This window comes from Chrysemys picta, chromosome 2, assembly GCF_011386835.1.
Source record: "Chrysemys picta bellii isolate R12L10 chromosome 2, ASM1138683v2, whole genome shotgun sequence".
In the NCBI taxonomy this organism is placed as follows: Eukaryota; Metazoa; Chordata; order Testudines; family Emydidae; genus Chrysemys; species Chrysemys picta.
The window spans coordinates 78,622,697-78,643,362 of record NC_088792.1 but is presented as its reverse complement, the minus strand read 5'-3'; the positions used below and the strand labels follow the sequence as shown (position 1 = coordinate 78,643,362).

The 20,666-nt window shown below is 40.7% G+C and overlaps 1 protein-coding gene across 6 annotated transcripts in view; it reads left to right on the top strand.

Moving 5' to 3' along the window:
* TOPAZ1 (testis and ovary specific TOPAZ 1) overlaps nucleotides 1-20,363 on the top strand; it is a 97,861-nt gene extending 77,498 nt beyond the window's left edge. For all 6 annotated transcript variants that reach the window (XM_065583559.1, XM_065583558.1, XM_065583556.1 and 3 more), the window contains 6 exons: nucleotides 2,200-2,300; nucleotides 4,193-4,358; nucleotides 5,343-5,507; nucleotides 11,791-11,994; nucleotides 15,240-15,423; nucleotides 20,071-20,363. In XM_065583559.1, the coding sequence (XP_065439631.1) occupies nucleotides 2,200-2,300; nucleotides 4,193-4,358; nucleotides 5,343-5,507; nucleotides 11,791-11,994; nucleotides 15,240-15,423; nucleotides 20,071-20,290 (1,040 nt within the window). In that variant the 3' untranslated portion in view covers nucleotides 20,291-20,363. The remainder of the gene's footprint in view (nucleotides 1-2,199; nucleotides 2,301-4,192; nucleotides 4,359-5,342; nucleotides 5,508-11,790; nucleotides 11,995-15,239; nucleotides 15,424-20,070) is intronic.
* Nucleotides 20,364-20,666: the final 303 nt, after the last annotated feature.

Genomic DNA, 20,666 nt, shown 5'->3' with positions numbered 1-20,666 from the left:
TTTTCATAAAGATAATTTTACATACACACCCAAGGTTTTTACTAAAGATAGTTTTGGATTTTCATATAAATCAATCTATAATTTTACCTGTATTCTTTCCCAAGCCTCATGCTCAGGATGGGGAAGCTAAATTACATATACTAGATATTAAAAGGACTTCAGCCTTTTATTTAGACAGAAATAAACAATTTAGACAATCTTTAAAATTCCTTTTTTCATAAGCAATAAACAATAAGGGTCAAGTTGTTTGAAAAAGACACTCTCAAGATGGTTAATTATGTATTTATGAAGCTTATAGATTGATGGGTTTGTCTCTTCCACAGGGAATTAAAACACATTGTACTAGATTGAAGGCAGCTTCTATGGCTTTTTCTAGATACATTCCTCTAATAGAGTTATATAGAGCAGCAACATGGAGTTCAGTACACATTTTTACTAAACACCACTTGTTAGATTTGGAGTCTAGATCTGATGCAAAATTTGGCAAGGCAGTTCTGCAGTCCTTGTTCAAGTAGAATTCTGTGGTCCCACCATCCTGGATCAGAGTACTGCTTTTTAATCTATCCCATAAGTGGGAATATGCAAAGGACATTCAAAGGAGAAATGAAGGTTGCTTACCTGTAACCAGTGTTCTACAAAATGGACTCTGCATATTCACACTCATGGGATTTTCTCCACTACCTCAGAGTCCTGTCATAGGGAAAGAAACTGAGGTGGCTGGAGTGCCACACCCCTTTATACCTTCACCCTGAAACATTCATTCATTGAGGGGAGGAGGCGATGGAAGTGCATGAGTGATCCAACAGCTACTGCTAGCTAGAGCTTTACTGTTCAGGCTGCACTGGTTGGAGTATCCCAGGAGTATAAAGATGCAGAGTCCATCTTGAAGAACTCCTTTTACAGGTGTGTAACCTTTGTTTTTGCTTGTCATCAACAGCAGCAAGTTAAAGCACACATTTCTGACCTCAGATCTTTGCAAGTAAAAACCTTGCAAAAATCCTTAAAATATTTATTTGTAAGTTGTTTACACAAACATTCTTGTATTTGGTTTGGAAACTTAAACATGTCTTATTTAAAAAAAAATTAGTTCATCTCAAAATTCACTAAGCTGAAAAAATATTTTTTACTCAACTAAATTATTTTCTCATGGTAACAGTTCCCCATATTGTCTTTGCGGATGATAAATTAAGTCAAAAATTTGATTCCTGACCACAAGGGATTCAGTAATGGTAATTTAAATATTCTGGGTTATTTGAAAAAAACCTTTCTTTTAAAACTGAAAATTCTACTATATGTATTTGTTTGTGCCTGTACACACAATTGTTTAACAAGATTACATAGCAATTAGTTTAACTTCATATTTGGATTTCCATAATTGTTTAATCCTTTAAGGGCTAAAGGCCTTTGTAAGAGTTATGTATTAAAAAGTATCTTCCAGTTCAGTACCTTAGTCCTCTTCACCTGTTCTCTTACCTGTCCATAGCACTGTTCCTATCAGAACTTTCATTCTGGAAAACTGGATAGCTCAGGATGTTGACAGTGAAATAGCAGCAAGCCTTTTGTCTTTCTAGGTTATTGGTTCAAATCTAGCCTGGACTGTTACTAACCAAAGTCAATTATATGATTGCGGTCTTAGTCCAAATTCACAGTTTCATATCACAAAATCACTATTACAGTTAGGAGCCTTGGCACAGAGCAAATCTTGGTTATGCTTGGAGCCTGGACCGCCTTTTCTGCCCTACAGGCTTATTTCCATAATGAAGTTGAGGCAGATTGGTAGCATAGTATGGAGAAGTCTGCCATACTAACACCCATTCTATACCAGTTCTGTGGCTGGACTTCGTTCCCCAGTAAGGCCATTTCGGTAAGCTTTTAGAGTCATAAAATTCATTTTAAAAACAAAAACTTGTTCTGTATTGTCATTGCTTATTGTCATAAGGCATCTTATTGTCATGGGTGAAGGAATAAAACAATGTACTTTGAATAAAAATGTTAATGGGTTAATTACTTTAACTTTTGTATTAAGACATAACAAGAAATACTTGTGCCCAGTGCCATGTGTTCAAAAAATGTATCTTATATACTTGAGAAATAGTTTTTTTCAGAACATATATTTTCTTTAGCTTACATTTAAAAAAAAAAAGCCCTATGCCAGGATTTGGAAAATAGCAGTCATCAATCTTTTTTTTTCCCCCCCAGTTATCAAAAATCCACAATATAATGAAGCAGACAAAGATTTCCTGGGAAGGATTGGGATCAGTGTAATGTATTCTTATCACACAGTACAGCAATGGTCAAAGGTATTTTACTGGGTTATAATAATTTGATGGGGAGACTGTGCCAATTCTTTTTAAATTTTAAACACCAAGATTTCTCTAATTGACAAGGTTAATTTGAAAAAGAAATATTTGTTGTCAATCCTACTTACTTGACTTAAAGATACACCTTCAAAAAGATCATCTTAGTTGCCATTCGACTTCAAAAAGAGATTCTACTTTTGTCGTAGGGGTTCTGCACTTACTGCTTCTGAGTCCCATATTACTTATGCAGAAATAAAAACATGTTTTTTCCTAACTTCAAGCTCTGCAAACTCAGCAGGGATGCAAGAATCAAGCTGGGTTATCTCTTTGCACATCACCACCTTAAATAAAGATTCTGCAGGCCAAAGTATGCCCAGAATGACTACTGTGCAATTCAACTCTTTAGCAGGTTTGCACAGAAGCAATTGATACATCTTAGTAAATAGTCTGTTGATATACAAAAAGGAACAAAATCCAGTTTGTAGTTCTACCTGTAGTAAAAAGCAGTAAAAACTTATTTTAGTTGGATCAAGTAAGCAAATATGACTGAATTACAAGAAGTGTAACAGATACAATCAAGAAGAGGTATGTTTTTTGCATAGTCACTTTTCAGAGTAGAATCACAATTCATACTATCGCTAAGAATATCAATTAAACAATTTGAAAAGATGAGAAGTTCTGTGTTTTAAAATTAATATATATTGCATATAAACTTACTAAAACATACATACACCTCTACCCCGATATAATGCGACCCGATATAACACGGGTTCGTATGCAATGCGGTAAAGCTCTGACACGCCGCTCTGGGCAGCATGTTAAGGGGCCCGGGCCGGGGCCAAGGGACTGGATAAGGGGCAGAGGATCTCAGGGGCAGTCAGGGGTTTCCCCTGGGTTTAGGAGGCAGGAGCTTGGGGGGGCAATTTTGGGGGCCCCACAGTCCCAGAGTGGCCTGTGGGATTAGCGGGGGGCCAGGATCAGCCCGCTCCGCTTCCCTCACCCCGGCCCCAGCCGTGTTGCTCGGGGGAGGGGGCTTGGGAGAAGGGATCCCCCCCTCCACCACCACCACCACCACTGACTGGCAGCGGCGGAAGCGGAGCAGCCCTCTCCACTCCGCCAGCTCCCAGCTGTGGCACTCTGCTTCCCGCCGCAGGTGAGTGCGGGACCTTTCCCCGACCCCTCCCCCCCCATCCTAGCGACACGGCTGGGGTTGGGGCAAGGAAAGCAGAGGGCTGGGGCCACATCGCTCCGCTTCCCACCGCTGGTGAGTGTGGAGGGCATCCTTTCCCCAACCTCCCCGCACTCGCAGCGGGAAGCGGAGCAGCCTGGCTCCAGCCCACTCTACTCCGCCAGCTCCCAGCCACGGTGCTCCACTTCCTGCCACAAGTGAGTACGGGGGGCATCCTTTCCCCAACCTCCCTGCACTCACCGGTGGTGGGAAGCGGAGCGCCGCAGCTGGGAGGTGGCAAAGTGGAGCAGGCTGGGGCCACGTTGCTCCACTTTCCGCCGCTGCTGGTGAGTGCCTGTCAGGAAGCGGGGGTGTGTGGATAAGGGTTGGAGCAGGGGGATTGGGTAGGGGGTGGGGTCCTGGGGGTGATTAGGGACAGGGGTCTCTGGAGGGGGTGGTCAAGGAACGGGGAGCCAAAGCAAGTTCGATATAACGCGGTCTCACCTATAACGCAGTGAGATTTTTTTGTCTCCCGAGGACCGCGTTATATCGGGATAGAGGTGTATTTAATACATATTAAAATTGATTTTATTTTTAATATAAACCTGGTCCTAGAATCTGAACAGTTGGCTAATATTGCTGCACTTAGCTTAATTATTGAATATTATGTATTTGCTACATCCATTTGCACCTCTGCTTTTTTTTTTTTTCCCCCTTGCTTTAGGGCAGGAAGGTTTTGGATAAACTACATGAACTGCAGATTCATTTCACAAGCTTGAAAGGACTTATTGGTCCAGAAAGGTTAGCCTCAAGATGCCAAATTGTTAATGCTGCTGCAGAAATCTTCCTTAAAAGTGGAAGTCTGGATGGAGCAACATGGGTATTGAGAGGTAATGTTATTTTTATTAGAATCAAGTTTTGTAGTTAAACTCATATATAATATACTGGTAAAACATAACTTGCTTGTTGTTAAACCGTTCTCTTTGTGAAATATTTTAGTTCAAGGTTATAGTCTGTTCCACACGTTAGATTATAGAAAATACACTAATATTGAAAGCGCTAAAAGGAAATGTGACCTGCCTTAAATGCCAATACTATTCTTGATCAGATAAAAAATATTATGCTTAATCTTAATTAAAATGGGAATTATTTTCAGAAATATCTTTTACAGTAGACTAAACTCAGTTAAAAACTAGCCTATATTTTTTTTAATTAAAAAAAACAAATCCATGCTATTGTATTGGAAAAAGACAGATAACCTGCCTGTCCAGGGTGTACTTGACTGTTAGTCTGTCTCCTTTAACCCAGTGGACACCAACTGACGTTTAGCACCAAAAGTTTTCAAGAGCCACATTAGTGACATGTTCTGGTCCAGAAGCACAGTGCTAACTAAAATTGGAATATTGTACTCTATTTCACACTTTACCATAAAACAATCTGTAATCATTGTACTTTTGGCATGCATACTGGCCTGAGCCTGAAAAAAAAGAGAATGTACAGAAGTCAAAGAGAACAAGGAGGAGGTGAGGCAATAAAGAGAGAAAGTGGGGATCCAAAATTTGGTATTTCACATCACTCTTGATAGAAGAGTGTTATGACTCTCTTTAAAAGAAGCAAGCTATTGAAAAAGAGCCCATTTCATTAGCATGAAATTTAATGTGTTTTTACCCTAGATTAAAGGAATAAAGCTTCTAAGAATCAAATTTGTGAGAAACTGTTTTTTGTTTTTAACAAAAACTTGGTAATTTAAATTGTGCATTTTTCTGTGAAGTTTTGAAACTCCTCTTCCATGTCAGTATTCAGTATGGATTTCATAGCCTATTATTTATTATTCCCAATTTTAGTTCAAAACAATTCTATTGTTTTCACTTCAGAGTCAGAATGGATAATAAATACACCATTGTGGCCCTGTGATAGAATGGATGTCCTCAATCGACACAACCTGCTGTGTGCAATTGCATGTGAATGTTTGACCAAGAATCTATATAGACAAGCATTTGAAGTTCTGCAGAATCTACCAGGTTTCCAAAATTGTTGTGGTAAGTAAGAAAAGTTAGTGTTAAGAGCCAACAAATTAAAAGATGAGAATCTGGTACTACTAAACATGGTTTCTATCCTATCTGATTTTCTGATTCAGTTTCTTAAGATGTGTTGCAGAGCAGTGCAGATTTAGAACTCTTATTTCTTCAGAGGAAACATGACAATTCAAAAAATAATATAGATGACTATACTTAAATCTATAATCCAAACAAAAATAACTGCAAGTTGGGTTACCGTATCCATCCCCTACTTCCCCTATATTCTTAGCCAGTTCCAGTTCCCTGAGGTCCATGAAAATGGAGCACCATTCCTGTATATCTCGTAAAGATTTTAAGCAGTCTATTAAGTGGGATGGAATAGGGACATTCTAAGATGGATAGAGATCACATTAGTAACCATCCTGTTAAAACTACCTACAGCTCTTCCAGACCCACTGCATCCTGAAAACTCCCTTCCCCACTCCCCCTGTCATCCTGTTCCCTTGGCCTTCCTGTACCCAGCTGATCCCGAAGTAGGGGATGAAGATCTACTGCTCGACTACTCCTTGAATAGCATCTAGGGAAAGGTGTTCATTTCCCCAGTCCCCCTCCCACTTTCACCTCATCATATCAGAGCTTATTCAGCTGACATGCCTGTTTAGATTTACAAGCCTCAAAGAGCTATGGCATCCACCAAGGAACTGAACAGCCTATTAGTGATTGTTGGGGGGAGTGAGGAAGGGAATCTTCATTTCTCAGCACACCCACATGTATTGGGGAGCAGTCTTCTCCTATTCTCTATCCCTGATAGACTGGAATTAAGAAATCCTACATCATCTTCCCTGTCATTATCCTACTGCTTTTTGAGCCCCATTCAGTGACCTGGGGAATGAAGTCTCCTACCTTTACCTGATCTTTCAACACCCTCCCCACCTAGGCTGGCCATTGTAACTATGATTGTTGGGAGCAGGGTGGATTTGATTTAAATCACTAGTCAGGAAGACTTGATTTAATCATGGATTTCTACATAAAAGTGCATTCTTGGTGGTGGTTATAACCGTAATACATATTCTTCACAACTCAGAGATAGATGTAGGTTTCATTTTTAGAAGGTACACACTATACGTTCGAAAAAGTTTTCAAAATAAATCACTTTAAGATTAGTTTTACAGCTAAATCAGAAAATGAATGATTGTTTGGTTATTTCGTTTACCAAAGGTAATTGAAGCAGATATTTATGAAGTCATTGGGAGCTGAACTATCTCGAATTCAACAGGTTAATCATTAATATTTAGAGGATTTTCTTGCCATGCTGTATTAGGAGGAGAACATCACCAGACAGATATTTAAATTGTTTTATTTAACTAAAACAACGACGTCATGTATTTTGGATTTTTTTCTTCAATAGCAAACATAATATTTTAACAAAACAAACATATGAATTTTTGAATGTAGTTAAACATTCAAGTTTTTTAAAATTAGGTTTGTTTTTGTTAAAATTGTGTTAACTAAAATAGTTAAATGAAATATTTTTTTAAAAACAGCAAAAATTAAATCGACTATGTCAGCTAGGTCAACAAGAGAAACTTAAAATATTGACTTCTGCAACTAACTCAGTCGTCTTCACCTTCATTTTCCTGTTGGTTCATAATCTGGGGGGGGGGGGGGGGGAGCAGGAAAGCTTTTTTCAGGTCCCAAACATTTTCTCAATTTGGAATGAATTCTTCCAAAGCAAGAAAATATTTTTTCTACACCGGCAGAAGAAGCTATTGCTGTTAAAAGTGAGATTATCACTTCAACAGTCTCTGAATCCAAGTGCTTAAGTGACTTACACCAGTTCACTGGTGTAACTTTCTTTAAAACATCATCAGCAAACATATATTTCCTGAATCATAGAATCGTAGAAGATTAGGGTTGGAAGAGACCTCAGGAGGTCATCTAGTCCAATCCCCTGCTCAAAGCAGGACCAACACCAACTAAATCATCCCAGCCACGGCTTTGTCAAGCCGGGCCTTAAAAACCTCTAAGGAAGGAGATTCCCCACCACCTCCCTAGGTAACCCATTCCAGTGCTTCACCACCCTCCTATTGAAATAGTGTTTCATAATATCCAACCTAGACCATCCCTGTTCTGTCATCTGCCACCACTGAGTACAGCCAAGCTCCATCCTCTTTGGAACTTCCCTTCAGGTACTTGAAGTCTGCTGTCAAATTGCCCCTCACTTTTCTCTTCTGCAGACTAAACAAGCCCAGTTCCCTCAGCCTCTTCTCATGTGCCCCAGCCCCCTGCTCATTTCTGTTGCCTTCCGCTGGACTCTCTCCCATTTGTCCACATCCTTTCTGTAGTGGGGGGCCTAAAACTGGATGCAATACTCCAGATGTGGCCTCACCAGTGCCAAATAGAGGGGGATCATAACATCCCTCGATCTGCTGGCAGTGCTCCTACTAATGCAGCCCAGTATGCCGTTAGCCTTCTTGGCAACAAGGGCACACTGCTGACTCATATCCAGCTTCTCATCCACTATAATCCCCTGTTCCTTTTCTGCAGAACTGCTGCTTAACCAATTGGTCCCCAGCCTGTAGCGGTGCTTCGGATTCTTCCGTCATAAGTGCAGGACTCTGCACTTGTCCTTGTTAAACCTCATCAGATTTCTTTTGGCCTAATCTTCCAATTTGTCTAGGTCACTCTGGACCCTGTCCCTACCCTCCAGTGTACCTACCTTTCCCAGCTTAGTGTCATCTGTGAACTTGCTGAGGGTGCAGTCTATCCCATCGTCCAAATCATTAATAAAGATGTTGAACAAAACTGGCTCCAGGACCTACCCCGGGGCACTTCGCTTGATATTGGCTGCCAACTAGATATCGAGCTGTTGATCACTACCTGTTGAGCCCGACAATCTAGCCAGCTTTCTATCCACCTTATAGTCCATTCATCCAATCCATACTTCTTTAACTTGCTGGCAAGAATACAGGAATGGTTCACCCTTAGCTCTGAAGTGTATTATAGTTGGCATTATGGAGGGATTATTACTGGATGTGCATGTCAAAGCCAACTCCTCCTCTTCAGCAGTTAAGGTTTGACCCTGGTACCGAGTATCGAGAATATTTGCAAGAAAATGAGCTTGTCCCATTTGTTTTTTTAGTGCTTGTAATTTAACTCTGTCATTGCATATTTTTCTTTTTAAGATCTCGCTCCATTCCTTCCAATTTTCAACAGCGTCAGCAATAAAACAGCTATTTCCCTGCATTTTGTTCAAGGCTACAGAAATAGGCTTCAGGGTACTCAGCATGTGTTCAACATTTCTCTTAAGCCTATTGTTGAGAACTTTGGTTGTGACAGTGCCATCTATTTTTTCACGATTTTGTTCACAAACTGTCATCAGATTAGGCCAGTTCTTGATATGGTGCTCAAAACAGTCCACTACTGAGTTTCATCATACGTCTTGTGGGAGAGTTAGTTTGGTTCCTCCCACTTTTTTCAGACCAGCTGCTGCAAAGTGATTGTTATGGAAGTATTCTGCAATTTCAACAACATTAGCCTTTATTTCTGGAACACTGAAGTCTTTGGCTAGTAGGTGCATCAAATGAGCACTGTAACTTTATGTTGTTAGCTTGGGACTCTCTTCACTCTCTTCTGAATTTCTTCTCATCTTGGATACATTTGCATCATTGTCTGTGACCAAGCTGCGTACTAGACATTTTAATTTTTTTTCACAGTTTGTTATAGCTTTTACTGCTACTTCTTGTAAGTATTCTGCTGTTGTGGACGTTGCTCCACCCATCAAGACTCAGGTTAATAATTTCACCCTCCTGACCTTTTGCACACTGCTCAATTTCTCTTTCATACACTTTATCCAGCCATGTGCCTGTGACATCTGCTCTGTTGAGTGGACTGTATCCTGGTGTTAATGACTGAATCATGTTAATGAAGTGTTGGTTCTCAATCATATGGAAAGGAGAGTTTGTTGCATAAACAAACCAGGCAATTTCTTCATCAATTACCTCTTTTTGTAATCTGCTGGTTCTTATCACAAATTTATCTATGGTTGTTTCTGGATGATGGAGGGTTTTTTTTCTTTTTGCTATAGGTGATATACTGTGGCTATGCGACATACATGATGTGACAGAAACACTATCATTGGCAGATAACTCTGAAACTATAGAAAATGATGGTGATCTTGAAGGTGAATAGTCTTCAGAATCCTGTACGTTGAAGATGGATTCTCCTAAACAAAATAAGTCAATGCAGTTACTTTAATTATTACCATACTGCTCATTTAGTATTACTCATTGCATTCACTGACCTTACTACTTTAAAGGTGAAATTGTAAAAGGAAGATCTGCCTATTTCAGCTATTTATTTTTTATCACAACTGTATCTAAAATGATAGTACCATAGAGTAACAACTATATTTTTTGCTCAAACATGAGAATTCAAGAATAGTCCAGAAGGAACACAGGCAGTCCTTAAGAAAGAAGTATGAAATAGAAAAGTTTACCAACCTGAAGATCCTGCATGTTCGGACATGTTCCTTTCATCATCTTCAATGCAGCTTCCTTCTGAGAAAGAACACTTCTCTTGCTTTTGTTTCATTCGGGCAACCAGGCCTTGCATTTCTTTGTTGCACTGTTTGCATTTTGCACACATGCCTGTCTTACCTACAGGTAGAAGAACTTCATTAAAATATTCCCAAACTGGGTCTCTTTTATGGCCTGCTGCCATTATCGGTTTTCCTTTCTAGTGAGAAAATGGTATGGCAGAGCTCAAATCAATGAAGGCTATACTCAGAAAGACCTCAAGACTTCTGGAATATGCTGCTCAAACAGTTTCACTTTTGTTTCTACTGCCTGTCCCTCCCTTCTCACATTTATCTCCAGACTCCTCCTTGTCCAGATCTATTCCGCCCCCAACAATCTTCTATTCATTGAACTTTTTGAAAGTTAGCACTTTTAGAAGGAGATAAGGGCTTGACTCTGGGTACACAAATTTGCAGAGGGACAATAGGGTTGAGGTCTGTTATTTCTCACCTCTATATTTTATTTATTTATTTATTTAAAAATATTTTTGCAGTTAACAAGCATGTTATCTCTGGAGATACAAATCCACAGTTTGAGAACTGCAAAACTAAGCATCTCTGATGGTATCTTCTAGACTGAGCACTGAGTCCCATTGGATAGATAGAAAGATTAACCTAAATAATCTATAAGAAGCCCCTGGAACCCCATAAGATTGGGTCCCTAATCCATGAACTATTGGAACTCATCTACAAAACTTTTCTTAAACATTACATGAATATATTGTCTCATACTATAGAATTAGAATTTGTAGTCCCTATTCCATGATACATTATAGCTCAAAGATATCTTATCTTAATTAAAACTATCTTTAGATAGTTTTTTTCCCTCAAAAAGCATTTTATCAAAAAATCCAGGTTTTTTTTTTTTACTTTTTTTTTAAATCACTGTTTTTTATCCACCCTGGTTGGGAGGCTGAAGAGCCCAACAAGGCATATTGGGCTGAAATGGGGAGGAGCAGAGTCCTTTGGATGAATAATTCCTTCCCTAGTCTTTCCACCAGGTCCTAATGCTGTCCAAGAAGCACAGCAGGGGTTTCTTCATTTGAAGCCCGGAAGGCATAGGAAGTTGTGGAGAGTTCTTCCTCTGTTACTGCTGGTGCTCAAAACCTTTTGCCAGTTGCTTCTTCCTTTCTTGAACCCCATGGAGAGCCCCCAGTACTTCAAGTCTCTGCTGAAGGATAAGACTGATGTAGGGATCCTGTACTGCTCAACAGGATTCAAACACCCTTTCTACAGACCTTAATATTATTTTATAGCTCTGAAAAGACAGTTAGTGTTGCGAATGATAGCATTATTGCTCAGTTATTTCCATGCATGTTAACATAACATGGTATTTAGGAATCAGTTTTCAATACACCATCAGAATTCAGTGTCATCTTAAAGGCTTTTTTATTTTATTTTATTTTATTTTATTTTTTGCTTTCAGCATTAGTTTCAGTTTAAAATAATTTAATCACTTGATCTATTAACACTTTTTTAAACCAATGTAAACAGAATGTGTGTCATTGAGATCTGCACAAAGAGACCTTCCAACAGGGAGGCAAGTGCATCATTATCATAAGGCATTTAACTCTCTAATTTTCACCATTTTTTTTCTGAAACCAACTGCTCTGATTTAAGGTTGAAGAGATTGAACTTTTGCTATTTTTATAGGAAGTACTGGGAAGATATCCAGCAATTAAGATTGCTTTTGACTGATTTCCATAATTAACATTCTTTTCATTTCAGACACTCTAGATGTTTCCCAGTACAGCCTTCTTTTTAACAAACTTCTAGATGCCTGTATTGAGAGCAAGGGCCTTGGTATATCTTCTTCTGTAACAGACTTTATGCTGTCAAAGAACATCCCCATTGATTTTACTTTAATTAGAGGATTAATTACAGCATTGGGAAGGAGCTGTTTGTGGCTTAAAGCCAGGATCTATTACAAAAGTAAGTTCCCCTTGAAATCTTATTCACTGCTTATGATACTTGAATAAGCTATACTCATAAGAACTTAATATTTTGGGAAGTAATGGGTAAGAATACTACTGGAAATCAAATACATTTTTGTGGTAAATCAATTAGAAAAGTAATATTAGACATTTAGCACACTAAACTGAGGGCCAGACCCCATAGACAACTTTTCTATGCCTGGTGTTGGGCTGGGTATAGGTCCCCAAATGTGGCTCTGAGGTACAGGACAGGCACAGAGAGAAACTTAAAGTAGCCTCACGGCAGTTCTAAGTGGCACAGGCTACAACAGCCCCTAGGGGGCCATGCTGACACTCAGGGATCACCAGAGCACAGCAGTACTCCAGCCACAAACCTATGCCAAGGCCAGAGGATGTGGCGTGGAGCACACATTCAGCTGGGAATTCCTCTTTACCTGGGGAATTACTAACCAGGCAGATAGAATAGCTTCCTGCCTACTTGGAGGTGGTGGTGTAGAAGAGGAGCCAGGAGCTAACCCTGAGACTTCAGAAAATTAAATAGAGTACAGGTGTTTACATTTTTCCCTAGTATAGAATGTTCATATGTAAAATCAGAAGTTTATACAGTTCAATCTATACAGAGTTAAAAGACATCAGTCTGGCAGAGTACATCATGGAACTATCAGCCTCATCTTTGGTGGAGAGAAGAAAATAATCCTGTCTGCTTCATTGTTGAGCATTATTTTATTGTAAAGAAAAACTTCAATAGAAAACAGTTAAGATTGAAAATGTGAATCAATGGAGTCTACCTAACACCCTGAAAATATATTTTCATAAAATAATTCTATTTCACTACAAAATATCACAAATATAAAGCTCTGAAAATTAACATTTAAAGGATGCATCCATTTTACTTATGTCTCATATTCCCTCTTCATTTCTATCACCCATGAAAATTATGCCTCAGCACCCAAATTTAACTTTAACCCCTCCTATAATTTTCATAAATGTGACACTAAAAACAATATATGACAAGGAGATTGTAACATTCCATTTTCTTATTTTGTGCTCTAACATATAATACACCTTTATTTTAAAATTGCAATTAAATATCAGTTGGTAAATGTTGTGGACAAGGGCCCCCTGTACTCCATGGCACAATGGGACCAAATTCCAACTGGCAACAAATCCCTAAATTGCACCACACTATTAATTTATATGTCTTTGTGAAATATCCTTCATTCCCAGCTTCCGACACACAGTTATGGCTCAGCTGAAAATACTCATTGGTATAAAATTGGTTGATTTTCTACAGCAATTGTTTAGCAGATGGGGTTTTTTATTATGCCCTCAGGCAGCCCCTCCACTCTTCTTTGCTGCCACATTACTGTCTAGTCACAACGTACAGTTAACCTGTGGAACTCTTTGCCAGAGGATGTTGTGAAGGCCAATACCATAACAGGTTTCAAAAAAGAACTAAATAAATTAATGGAGGATAGGTCCATCAATGGTTATTGTCAGGGATGGTGTCCCTAGGCTCTGTTTGCCAGAAGCTGGGAATGAGCAACAGGGGATGGATCACTTGGTGATTACCTGTTCTGTTCATTCCCTCTGGGGCACCAGACATTGGCCACTGTGGGAAGACAGGATACTGGGCTAGATGGACCTATGGTCTGACCCAGTATAGCCGTTCTTATGTTCTTAGTCTCAGAACCTCCTTCCCCCATGGTAGCAGGAAACTTGTAGCTGGTTTCAGCAGCTCATCACTCCAGTCCTCAGCTGCTTTGTTCTTCAAGCAGCCCAGCTTACCATGCTGCACTTCTGCCTCTCCCCACTCACTAGCTGAAATCTAGGCTCTAGCTCTCTGATTACTCCTGGGGAAATTCTGTGCCAAAAAAAAAAAAATTCTGCACCAAAAAATTAAAAATTCTGCACACAACATTTCAAAATTCTGCAAATTTTATTTGTCAAAATAACACTACATAATCATGCCAGTTTAAATTATTTTGGTAATTTACCTGTCAGCAAGTATGTCTGTAACAATACAGATACACACAGAAACACCCGCACCTCTCCCCCACATAGCCCAGCCATTTCCCCCCCCCAGCCCAGACACCCACACCCCAAAGCCCAGGGATCCAGAGGGAAAAACAGCCTGATGCTCAGTCCCCAGTTTGTGTGGCGTTTCCTGCACACTGCTGTCTCCTTCCCTCAGGGTGTATGGGGAACTGAATCTGCTAGGAACTCTCTACTCTCTCCCCCTCCCCACAGTGTCTTCTATGTTTGAGCTGGGCTCTGCTGGGTCCAGTGGCCCCTAGGGGCAGCACTACAGCCCATCTGCTCAAAACACATTATTTTCTGAAAAATTCTGCGTTGCGCAGTGGCACAGAATTCCCCCACGAGAATCTGATCTTCCATTTGCCTGGCTCCACAAAAAAGTGAAGGGAATGTGCACTGTAATCCAATTAAATCCTTTTTGTGGAGAAGCAAGTAAGCAGGAGGCAACTGCAAATTGATCTGCATAGAGCATGGAAACAAAACAAAATACTGTGTATGTGGCGAATTCTGTGACAAATGCTGAATCCATGGTATTTTGGGGGAAAGCAGATTAATTCCATAGGCATAATTTATTTATAGGTAAGCATACCAAGTGCAAATGGGGTCAGGATTTTGCATTAAAATCTGTGTTGGGGAAGAAAATGAACTAAACTCCTGTGTGAAATTACTTTCTTCAAAGTTTAGTGCCTTGAAAAAGTAAAGACCTCAGTGACCATCATAGATGCCGACTTCCCCTCTTTCCTGTGAGTGCTTGACCACCCCCCCCCATTCCAACCCCTTCCCCAAATCCCCGCCCCGGCCCCACCTTTTCCCCGCCTCCTCCCCTGAGCGTGCCACGTTCCCACTCCTCCCCCTCCCTCCCAGAGCGTGCTAATGCTGCCAAACAGTGGGAATCGCTGGGAGGTAGGCGAAGGAGCGGGGACACGGCACACTCAGGGGAGGAGGAGGAGGTGGGGCGGGGGGATCAGGGGAGCTTGGCTGCCAGTGGGTGCAGAGCACCCATTAATTTTTCCCCATGGTTGCTCCAGCCCAGGAGCACCCATGGAGTCAGCACCTATGGTGACCATCATTGTAGACAAAAAGTCTGTTCAGATACTTAGGGGGTTTTTTTTGCTTTTCCCCACATCTCAAGCTACACACACATTCAAAATAGGTAGTAGTTCAATGGTAACAACCTAACTTTTGCATTTATGCTTCCACTATCAGGTGCTTTATCATTGGGTTGCTACCCACCGCTAGAGGGAAATTTATACCGCAAACTTTTACTGATTCCTTCTTACATGTCTGAGATTGAGATGTTGCTGGCCATTGAAATATTCCTAGTTTCAAATGCTAGTAATATTCAGAGTCCGGGTGCCACCAATCAGATACTTCAGATAGTACTGAAAAGGTTAGTTGGTCAATTTTTAGTACTTTTCTTATGTCTGTTTCTCAGTGTATGATGATATACTATCTGGAAGAGAAAAAGTTTGCTCATGCATTTAATTCACTGTTGTGCTTGAGAAAGAAAATCCTTTTTAAGAAAAATTAACATTTTTTTTTATTCTGGTTACAGAGGGCAGTAAATATGTACATCAAGAACTTTTAGAAAAACAAAACAAAAATAGCGATTTCAGATTCAAGTAGGGAGACCAGATACCCCACACCATGTCCAACATAGTAACAATGCACCATATTATCAAAAAGAATAGGATTGCGTGATATGTTGTATAAAATATTGTCCTCTAGTTAAGCATATAGAAAGGTATGGTTGAATCAGAAAACATACTAACACTCTTCAAAGAAACACCTTTTCTGTTCTATTACAGAATATCCCAAAACCCTCTGTCCTTGGCCACCTCTGTGTGGAATGTTTCATTAGTTACAGCTTTGGAGAGCCCTTGTAAACAGGTTATCCTCTCCTCAATTCTTCTGCTTCCTTAGTTAAAACTAAAGTTGTCTCCTCTGTCTCTGACTCCACTGCCACTCTTGCTAACTTAGACCTTCACTTTGTTCCCAAGACCAGTAATCTTGAAGTAATCTTTGTTTCTTTTTCAAGTAATTGCGTATGTCAATTATACTAGGTATGTGCGCATTTTGTGTGCTGGTGCCAGAGAATTTTCCCTAATTCTACCCACAGAGGTGGCCACCTTTGTATCCTGGTGTTACTCATGCACCAAGCTAAGGGTATAAAGGGTGAAGCCACTCCCACCCATCCTTCAGTTCCTTCTTACAGTCCATGGTTGGTGGTCGTAGCATGCTCTCTGTTCGTTCCTTCAGCAAATATGCCATTTTTAGATAGTTTATATTGTTAGTGAAACTCATTTTGGGGTCCTTGGACCTCTTTTTGTTTTGTTTTTTCTTTTCCTGATTGTCCATGGTACGTGGATGCCAGGCTCCACACAGTACCAAGGGAACCTATGCCAAGGTACCCTGGCTTCAAACCCTGCTCCAGGTGTTACAACATGCCCATGAGCAACCCTCACTCTCACTACCTGAAGTGCTTGGGTGAGGGTCACATCAGGGACAGGTGTACAGTTTGCTGGGGCTTCAAGACAAGAACTAAGAAGCAGAGAGAACAGCACTTCTGGTACATTCTCATGGACGCTGCTCTTCATCTGCCATCCGTACCATCTCAGTCAACTAGAGGGAGTTCCTCCCCATCCGGGAGTGCTCCCCATGTCTTACCTGGGGGTAGAGACAAAGGGAGATCCCCTTTGCTGGGACAGTCCTCAAGGGGCACAAGCACTTAGAGCACCCTCAGCTTCTGAAGCCAAAGAAGCGAACAACTTCCACATCCTTTAAGTCCTCAGTGTTTGACTTCTCAACTGTAGAGGCAAGCCACTTCGATACCAAAGGTAGAGTGCACCCTTTGGCCTACTGCTTCCCAGTGCTGAATCCTAGTAGCAGCTTGACCAGACCAGAGCTGTTGACTCCACTTGCTGTGCTGGAACCGTCAAGGCCAACTCCTTCCTCGTTGAAGACTCTGGAGCCATCACTTCTGCTCACAATTGGGCAAAAGCCTATTTTGGCGCTGACCACCACAGAGACATATGCAGCTGGGAAGGATCTGCTGAGCCTCTTGGAACTCCTCTCATTGATTATTCAGACTGACAGTGCCTTGCCAAGCCTATTGCACGTGGGAATCCACATTATTGGGATCTCCTACAGCATCAGTGACTTCAGGTCCTCTACCACTTCAAGCAATCTCGATGCTAACTCTGAGACAAACAGTAACTGATCTGCTCTGATAGCTTGGAAGCCCCTGTTGTTGCTTCTGGTACTGCAGATCCCTCAGAGAGCTGTCCCAATCTCCCATGAAAACACTTGGTACTGCTCCATCCTGGCCTTCGGAGTATTCCTCAGAGTCTAAAGTGGGTTTCTACATCTCCCACTTCAGAGAATCCAGGGCTTCCTTCAGGGAACATCGCCCCGTCATAGTAACAGTAGTAACAACATAGGAGTCATCCTGACAAGAACAGATCGAGAGAATGGAATGCTTGGTCTAGATGCGACTGGCCTCCAGTACCATACCAACTCCATCATTGGCCCTACTGGGTACTGTGAGGGATGCCTCTGGCATCTAGATCATTTTCTTCACTGCACTACAGAACTAGGTTCCCAAGAAGAGAAGTCTCCTCACCTGGTACCAAAAGACCATTCAAAGTTAGTGCTGGGCAACCACCACACTATGGAAACACATGTCCCCAGGGGAGAACATTTCTGCATGTGGTACCGATAGACAGCTTGATGTTGGTATCAAGCTTCTGCAAGGCACCAAGGATCAGCACTGCCTGTTGCCTGCTTCAGACAGGACTCTTCTGAACATCTTGTCCATTTCACTGTCGGAGGCCCTAAAACTGGAGTAATCTTTTCTTGTACAAGATTATTTTAAATCCTCCCAGGAGCTCCTAAAAAGGATGGCTACATCTCTAGGGATACAAATAAAGGTTGTAGAGGAAAATCCCCACAAACTCAGACATTTTACACCCAGCTACATCATGGAATGTTGCTCTCCCTATAAATGAGGTAATTATGTAGCCTATGAAAGCCTTATGCCAAACTCTGTCATCCCTCATTTGTCACATTTCCTAAGTGCGTGGTAGTTCATCACTTCAGACAAGTAGGTGCTAAGCATGGTGGCATCGGGATATACTCTGCAGTTCTTGTCTCTCACGCCTTCCTTGTCTCCCTTCAGGGATCCACCTCATGAGTCTACTAAAGCAAGGAAGTGCAGACTCTACATTCTTTGAGAGCCACAGAAGTAGTGCCTACTCAGTACTCCTGCTACTTCCATATGGTTTCCCTCACAACTATTATCCCTTCACTAGATCGTTGAGGGATGCTTATTTCCATGTGCCAATCCACCCTGGACCCAGGAAATTTCTAACGTTCATAGAAGAACACCACCTCTGGTTAGCAGTTCTATCATTTGACCTGTCAGCCACACTGAATGTTTTCACCAAATACATGGTGGTGGTAGCAGCCTATCTCTGCCATTGAGATGTACAAGTATATCTGTACTTGGCCTGGAAGGGGTGAGGTCACTTTCATCAGCACATAAAAAGAAGTGTCCATCAAACGCTCCATCTGTTTTCATGCTTAGGCCTGTTGTGGACATATGCAGAACAGCAACCTACAGTCTACACCTTTTCTAGATGTTATGCAATGACTACCACATCAAGGGAAGATGTGAATGTGGGGAAAGCAGTTCTGCAATCTCTCTTCCCATAAGACTCCTAGCCCCACCTCTATTGGACAGTGCTTGGGTAATTGTTGGTCTTCGAGATGTTACACATGTCCATTGCATGATCCATCTTCCTTCCCCAGTGTATCAGAGTCTATCATCTAAAAGTCCAGTGTGAAGGAACTGAAGGATGGGCAGGGTGACTCTGATCTTTATAACGTGGCTCAGGGTATTATGAATATCAGGGTGCAGGCATGGTTACATCTACAGGTGTTGCTAGAGAAAACTCTCTTGCACCAGTGCATGGGACATGTCCACAACTAATGCAATGGACATATGCAACAGGTCTCAAAGAACAACTGTTACAAGAAAATGAATAACTTTTTTCTGAGCTCTTCCTCCTGCCCTCCCCTGGCAATCTTTGTCCATTAATCACCAACCATATCAACCAGATTATTTCCAGGATTCATCCTCCTTCACTGAGGATGTTTTAAGAAATGTATTGCCTCTGGCATTGAGCTAAAGACTTAAACGCTTTTCTATAACTACGATTTTCTGTTAAAATTCTTACATTATTTATATGTATTTGTAGTTTGTTTTTTGCAGTTTGTCTCGGATAAATAATAGAACTCTTGATCAGTCCTTGGTTAGTGAGATCAGGTTGTTAGCTGAGGACAAAAAAGTGGCAGTCTTTTCTCAGCTCACAGGTGGTGTTACCTGAGGCAGAAGGAAAAGGAGCAATCCAGTTTCCAGCTTGTTGGAGCCCCCTAAGCAGAAACTCCATTTATTGAGAAGTAGAACAAAATCTGCTACTGACATGGGACATACCAAATCATTTTTTTTAAAAACTATAGTTGGTGGTGTAAAACTTTACAACCCAAACTAGATAGCCAGATTCAAGTCTGTACTACTGTAACTTCTCTTGTAGGTTTAAATAATAAATAAGGCCTCTGTCCTGAAAGGTCTTAAGCACATCCTTTAACTTTCTGTACTGTAAATATAGTCAAAGGTATGCCCAAGTTCTTGCCAGATCAGTGCCTAAGATGCTCTACCACTTGTTTCTAATTCTTCCACTCCGGAGTCTAGTAACTCCTGATGGAGTATGCTGTTGTGGAAGCTTGCAACTCATTTGTCACTGAGATGTAAAATGCCTAAAAGCACCAGTATTTTTAAATGTGTTACTTTTTACTTTTTCTGATAGGTGCTAACTTAGTTCAGAAACTTCAATCAGCTGTCAGTGTCTAGCAGTTTACAATATTTGCATTAGGAAATATGAACACCAGGATTTTTTTTACTGTTTTAGTAATCTTGATGCCAATAAATGAAAACCATCAATGAATGACTTTTGTACTTGTGAAAACTCTTTTGCAGATCTGAAGAACAAAAAGTGCGGAGTAAAGATGACTATCAAGCAGCAGTTGAGAGACTGATTCAGGCTGCTCGTATATCTAATCCAAAGCTTTTTCTTAAGCACATGACAATGAATATTAATATGGAACAGGTTTACAGTTTGGAACATAATTCTGCTCTGAAATGGCTGAAAGAGAATATGAAATGGGCTGGAAAGGTCTGGCTTTTCAGTAGTCATTAGTTGGTAAAGACTTTTTTTTTTTTTTAAATAGTTGAAGTAATCATTGTTGAAAATAATAAATCAATAGATAGTTCCCATTGTGTTCAGACTGTTATTGATTCATTGTAAGAGTCAACATTTGTATTTAGATAAGGTTTCAAATCTTAACCTGTTTTTGGAATGTTTGTAGATTTTCAGAGATGATGATATAGGAACAGAATAACATTTTTCTTGAGGCAAGTATCATTGCATAGATTACCTCACTAGAATCACTTTATTCTCCAGTGACTGGCATCAGAAATGCTCTGAATATGGTTGAATATCCTCCACAGCTTCCAGTTAACTATTTCCTTTTTCCAACTGAGAAATCAGAAGTGTCGGAGAATAACAGAGTTCT